General features: G+C 50.5%; 1 protein-coding gene across 1 annotated transcript in view; it reads right to left on the reverse strand.

Moving 5' to 3' along the window:
- Positions 1-6,541, reverse strand: part of URI1 (URI1 prefoldin like chaperone) — a 48,230-nt gene extending 41,689 nt beyond the window's left edge. Inside the window, exon 1 of the mRNA XM_075838405.1 lies at positions 6,413-6,541. Coding sequence (XP_075694520.1) covers positions 6,413-6,526 — 114 coding nt within the window. The 5' untranslated portion in view covers positions 6,527-6,541. The remainder of the gene's footprint in view (positions 1-6,412) is intronic.
- Between the last annotated feature and the right edge of the window lie 613 nt (positions 6,542-7,154).

Below are 7,154 nucleotides of genomic sequence, written 5' to 3' on the forward strand. Positions count from 1 at the left end.
CAGCAATTCTCCCGAGTCTCTTCTTCTCCTCAAACTGAAACAATGTTTGAGGAGAAGAAAAGAGGCAGGAGATTTACTGCCAGAAAAGTCAAAATAAAACAAATGTGGTCGCTGTGATAGGTTTTCACAGCGACCACATGATCAGGGACCATCAGATTGGTCCCTGATACTCTGCCCAGTGCCCAGAGCTGTTGGTAACAGCGAGGGCACAGGGCTGTGTGCACGCGATCGCGTGCACACTGTTTTCTATGCAGAAATGCATGTGATCGCTGTGATTGGTTGTCACAGCGATCACATGTTCAGGGGCCAAAAGATTGACCCCTGACATTCTGCCCAGTGCCCATGGCTGTTAGCAACAGCCAGGGCATAGAGCTGTGTGCACGCGATCGCGCGTGCACAGTCTCTGAAGTGCGGCCGTATATATACTATACGCCGGACTTTAGAGACCCTGACCGCTGGCCGTATATTTACGGCCAGCGGTCGGGAACCTGCTAAACATGAGACGCAAACAATTCTTATATACAGTATCCGAAAAATCATCAATATTATTATATGTGGCAAATGCAAATACCTAAACGGACATTCAGAGGTAAACAAGGACGTTCACAATCACAGACAGCAAGCAGAGGTCTTGAAAATTGTGACAAATTGAAGCACCAGTTATGTTAAAAAGTTGCAGAACGTTCCATTATACATTAAGGGTCTCTACAGGGGGTGCAGAGGTAGCAGTCACATCCAGGCCCTGGTGATCGAGGGGGCCCCTCTGTCAATGTTATATACGGCACATGGTGGGGGGGGCTGTTGAATATGGATGTCATGGAGGGGGTTCTCACTTGGGTGGCCCCTCAATTAGTCACCCCACATTACACAGATAGTCCATGTATTTCTGTAGGGGAAGATAACAGCTCATAGGAGGTGGGGGGGGGGGGGTCCTAGAGTAAAACCCTCACGTTCAGCAAATAGGAGACTTTTACATAGATCGGGGGTTATAAAAACTGGGTAACCCATTTATAGGGGGATGTGCAAATTAAAGTATTTCCTTACATGTCAGATGTGGATAATGGAGGTCCTAACTGAGGACCCCCCCCCATCACTATAATGAAGGGGGGAGCGCTGTGCTTCTTTGCATTAAGTCTATTTGTATCCAATCAAAGATGGCGGCACGCACACCGAAGCCACCGGAGACATTTATGGGGAGGACGCCCTGATATAAATGAACATATAACAGAGACAGCTTAGACGCCCCAGTATTAGACTAGAGGGGACACATTGGTACTTGTCAGGGGAGGTTCACACCTAATAGATTTGCCGCAGGAAATATCTGCAATGAATCTGGAGAAAATCCAGACAAAATACAGCAGATTATTAAAAAATAAATAAAAACCACGGCGCTCACCTCACCAACTAATGTGCTTGCGCTCCGTCGGTGGCACTTGCCCGATCCCACGCCAGCGATGACGTCAACACATTTAACCACTGCGGCCTGTGATTGGCTGTTTACAGAAACCGGCGCAAGTAAATAACGGTTAAACAGAACTTTGCCGCTTATCTCCAGTAAGCCCCGATCCCGGTTTCTCTGGAATAATCAGGCCGCCGCCGCCGCCCCCCAAAACCTGATTATCAGCGGATTGTGCAGACAATCGTATGTGTGAGACCAGGATTAGTATAAATATCACTGGTCTGAGGGGCCCCTGCATAGAATGTGGCCCCTGCTATTCTACTGATGGGGCTTTGAGCGGAAAGAAGGGGTTCGGGTTAACTATAACTTTTGTAAATTGTCTGATCAGATGGACGCGACGGATTATGATCTTGCCAGTAGATATATATTGGGTGATTTCCCCTTTAAGAGCAGCACCGGTAACAGGAAAGCAGACCTCACTCTGGGATAAGGACTACTACTCCTAATCAGAGCGAGCTTCCTCTTTACAGGCGAGGACGAGCAGGAAGCGTCTGCAGAAAGTTCTGGGTGTTGTCAGATCTCAGCTGCGATGACCACGCGATCCCATGAGCAGAGAGAACTACCCCCGGCTACGTAATCTCCGGATACCGCGATCCACAGAACCGCCGCGTCCAAAACCGATCCTCATCTATAAACCAGAGCGGCTACAAAGAGCGTCTCTTGCTCTGGAGGACCCGGCGTTTCTATACTTTACAGCAACACATTGCTTTCAATAGGAACATTGCAATACTTCGTTTCCCCTGTGGTGGCGCTGCAGAAAAATTGAACACTTGCTGCCCGGTTCCCCCACAGATTACAGCTGATCACTTAAAGGGGTTGTCCAGGCACGGGGAGGTTTTTCATACTGATGACCTAAATGATAGAAACCCGGACCACGCACCCGTCAGGGGTCGGAAGTAGATGGTTCCGTACACCGTATAGCGGCCGTGCCGCAGAACTACGACTCCGCTCCTATTCACTTGAAGTACGGCCGCTATACTATGACCGGCGCCATCTGATTCCGGCATTGGCCACTGCATAACATCCGGTGCCCGGAGGCAGCCAGAACAGCTGATGAGCGGGTGTCGGACCCCCACGATCACATACTGACGACCTATACTGGAGGCAATTTCATGTCATGTGATCGTCGTGCGACTGCCTTGGTTTTCGTTCACTTTTATTTGGTTGTGACTGTCGTGCAGCTCTTAGGCCAGGATCACACGCGCAGTTTTTGGCTCAGGTTTTTTTTTTTGCCATAAGGAAGGAAAGAGATAAGGATCAGACTTACACATCTCCTTTCGTCTGTGTTCAATAATCCAGTTTGGCTATAAAAAAAAAAAAAAAAAAAAAAAAAAAAAAAACTGCACCAAAAAACTCCATGTGTGAACGTGGCCTTATGGATCACGTCAAAGTTGCAGTCAGACAACAGCCCAGGCGACGGGTTTAGATGTTCAACACCAATAATATTCACACAATAATAAATCATGCTGAAGATGCAATTCACTGACAACAAACTATGGAGGGTAAAGTGGCATCGCGCAGCCCGCCGCTGAGACCACAGGATTAGTAGTCTTGTACCGACCTTAGTGCTGCGCGTATAAAGACGTCTCACCCGAGTCACCGCCATCACCAGATTCTCAAACTTTGGGGGCGACGTCTCAGCACCCAATCAGATTCCACCTCTTATGAAAACCGCAATCTGATTGGTTGCCATGGGCAACTACCCCTAACCACTTTTCCTTTGCACCAGTTTAGATAAATTCCCCCTTTGTGTTCAAGTCCTCACCCTTTTCCAAATCTCTGCTTCCTGTTAATGAACGGAAACACTCTTGTTTACAACCAGAAGCTGTAAACCTGTCCTGATCCTAATTGACAGAAGTGCAGGGCTCGTTACAGTGTGTCGGAAATCGCTCCTGTAACGAAACGTGCAACCGTGTCAGCTCGACAACATAAGTCCTAGAAGCCATATAAGACATGACCCCCCCTCTATTCCAGTTGATGAGCGTGTGTAATATCACTGTCCCTGTATGGAGTACGGACACACCGGCTGTTAGGCCGGGTTCACACTGCGTTTTTTTTTAAGCATGGTTTTTTATTTTTTTTTGCTTCGGTAGATCTCTCGTCTCTCAATGGGAGTTCTTCAACCAAAACAAGATGTTAAAAAGGCAACGAAAACGCACAGTGTGAACCCAGCCGTGCCAGGGATCAGCTCATCATCCGCAGCAGTTGGGGGTTGTTGTACCTGCACGATCCCTTTAAATGAAGCATTACCTGGCACCCACTAAAGTGAACCGGCCGTCCAGATAATCCACTTTAATGGCTCTGCACCCTGGTCCATTGAGGGGGCACCAAACATCAGACCCCCCCCCCCCCCCACGGCCAATCAGGTCAGCGTTCCTTTATCCCCATACGTTCCGATCATTGCTCCGTTACAATGAAGCAAACGAGCGACACGCTGCATATTTCATCGGCGCGTTTACCAGGCAGAAAACCCGCCCTTACACCGGTCCGGATGCCCGTGCTGCCGTCAGCGCACACCGCAGGGTGAGATCTCCCAGAAAACATCCCACAACTACTCTGCTAATTAAGAAACCTGCAAAACACACAAGAACCGCCCCACAACCCCAATACTGCGATCTAAAGACATGAAAACCACAACACATCTCATTCCTGTGCGGAGTTATCAAAAGGTGGAAGTTACAGTGTGAGAATAGCCTGTGCCCCTATGACAACACTTGCTGTCCCTGTGTTACGGGCCTCAGAAACAAATCCATGAATGTAAGAGACTTGATTTGCTGCTATGAGGCCGTGTCCTCTTGACAACACTGAGTTGTCAGGGGCAGGAAGTGTTGTCATCAGGACAAGGAAGCCGTATTCATAGTCGTCTTGTAACCACAGATAACAGCCGGGGGCGGTCGTATGAACTACCACTGCCGGTCCCTGATCAATGTGGGGACGGCGAGTGGTTATTGGGGGGTCTCCGACACCCCCAGATTATTTGAGGACGTTTCGCTCCTTCCTTCTCCCTGGTGAGTGACACCTGGACATAGTAATCAGATATTTGAGTATTTTCTCTGTATACCGGGGGTTTGCGGCTCGTGTATCGGGGGCAGTCAGCAGGACGCCGCGTCCTAGGACGACGTGTAAGTCGCTCTTAACCTCCTTACAGGGAATCCGCAGAGCGCAGGTGGAGATTATTACACTCCAGTCACCACCCTGCAGCGCGTCACACAGGAACCGGGAGCAGGGGGGGGGGGGGTCTGTACTGCAGGGAGGGCACCAGCCGAGAAGGGCAGCCACCAGTCAGACCCCTCACTGAGAACAACGCCAGAACACAGGAGATACAGATGACAAGATTCCGGGAAGTTCTGCAGCTTTCTAATAAACTTGTCAAGATCTCTGCTTGCGGTCATTGAAAGGAAGCATACTTGTTTACCCACAGGGGCTGAAAACCTGTACATATCAGCACTTCGCAAAGCTGAGAGTTTGTTACAATTGCATCCAGTCTAAATAATCCTTCCTGAGATAAACAATCTGACCGGTTTCCTGCGCTGATACATTGTAGCAACTCTCAGGACGGGAGGGAGATTTGTGCTGCAGAGCAAACTGTGTCCTAATGTAACCCAAAAATAAGTCACATCAGCGATATGTGACCCCAGATAAGATGTAGGGCCGCAAGCAGCACCGGGAAATGTCACATGACCCTGGGAGAATCACCACAGATACCAATACTGGGCACGTGATGGGCGCTGAGGGTTATTGGGGTAACAGAATGCATAAGAGGGCTGAGGATATTGGGGTGACGGGTGATATATTAGTCCGGGCTGCAGATTATTGGGGTGACCGGTGATATATTAGCCCAGGCTGCAGATTATCGGGGTGACGGGTGATATATTAGCCCAGGCTGCAGATTATTGGGGTGACGGGTGATATATTAGTCCGGGCTGCAGATTATCGGGTGATAAATTAGCCCGGGCTGCAGATTATCGGGGTGACGGGTGATATATTAGTCCGGGCTGCAGATTATCGGGGTGACGGGTGATAAATTAGCCCGGGCTGCAGATTATTGGGGTGACGGGTGATAGGTTAGTCCGGGCTGCAGATTATTGGGGTGACCGGTGATATGTTAGCCCGGGCTGCAGATTATTGGGGTGACCGGTGATATATTAGCCCGGGCTGCAGATTATTGGGGTGACCGGTGATATATTAGCCCGGGCTGCAGATTGTTGGGGTGACCGGTGATATATTAGCCCGGGCTGCAGATTATCGGGGTGACGGGTGATATATTAGCCCGGGCTGCAGATTATTGGGGTGACCGGTGATATGTTAGCCCGGGCTGCAGATTATTGGGGTGACCGGTGATATATTAGCCCGGGCTGCAGATTGTTGGGGTGACCGGTGATATATTAGCCCGGGCTGCAGATTATCGGGGTGACGGGTGATATATTAGCCCGGGCTGCAGATTATTGGGGTGACGGGTGATATGTTAGCCTGGGCTGGAGATTATTGGGGTGACGGGTGAGAGGTTAGTCCGGGCTGCAGATTATTGGGGTGACGGGTGATAGGTTAGTCCGGGCTGCAGATTATTGGGGTGACCGGTGATATGTTAGCCCGGGCTGCAGATTATTGGGGTGACGGGTGATATATTAGCCCGGGCTGCAGATTATTGGGGTGACGGGTGATATATTAGCCCGGGCTGCAGATTATTGGGGTGACGGGTGATATATTAGCCCGGGCTGCAGATTATTGGGGTGACGGGTGATATATTAGCCCGGGCTGCAGATTATTGGGGTGATGGGTGATATATTAGCCCGGGCTGCAGATTATTGGGGTGACGGGTGATATATTAGCCCGGGCTGCAGATTATTGGGGTGACGGGTGAGATGTGCGGGTGGTACGCAGCTGATTCAGGTGACATGTTGGGGGTGGGTCGCCGCGCTGTAACTCGCTCCCTCTTTCCTCTCGCGCGGTTACCTTGCACTGCTCCTCCTGAAGTCGGGTCACCTCTCGGGTGTTGAGCCGCTGCCGCCCCCCATCTCTCTTCTCGTCCATGCTCCAAGGCGTCAACTCCGCCCCTGCCTCCCTCATTGGTCGACAAAGGGCAAATGCTGACGTCACGATCACGCGAGACTGCCTCAAATCCTGAACTCTCACGTGGATAAGGGGGTGTGTCCGTATCGCCATGACAACACCAAGCCATGTGACCTGACTGACCCCGCCCACCGTCACAGTACAGCTGTCAAGTGATCTTCACCCAGCATTCACACAGCGAGTGTGGAGGAGGGGCAGTTCCCCATAGCAACCAGTTATATCCTAAGATCCGTGTCTCACAGGTCCTCAGGAAAAAGAAAGCTGCAACCTAATAAGTTGCTATGGGCAACTTCTCATCATTCAAACACAATTGGTCAATGTCTATATAATACATAATCACCCCAACACCTCCCCCGCACCGCTACACTGCATATATCACAGCTCGACACCGCACCGCTACACTGCATATATCACAGCTCGACACCGCACCGCTACACTGCATATAGCACAGCTCGACACCGCACCGCTACACTGCATATATCACAGCTCGACACCGCACCGCTACACTGCATATATCACAGCCCGACACCGCACCGCTACACTGCATATATCACAGCCCGACACCGCACCGCTACACTGCATATATCACAGCCCGACACCGCACCGCTACACTGCATATATCACA

The sequence above is a fragment of the Rhinoderma darwinii genome, chromosome 9, assembly GCF_050947455.1.
Source record: "Rhinoderma darwinii isolate aRhiDar2 chromosome 9, aRhiDar2.hap1, whole genome shotgun sequence".
In the NCBI taxonomy this organism is placed as follows: Eukaryota; Metazoa; Chordata; class Amphibia; order Anura; family Rhinodermatidae; genus Rhinoderma; species Rhinoderma darwinii.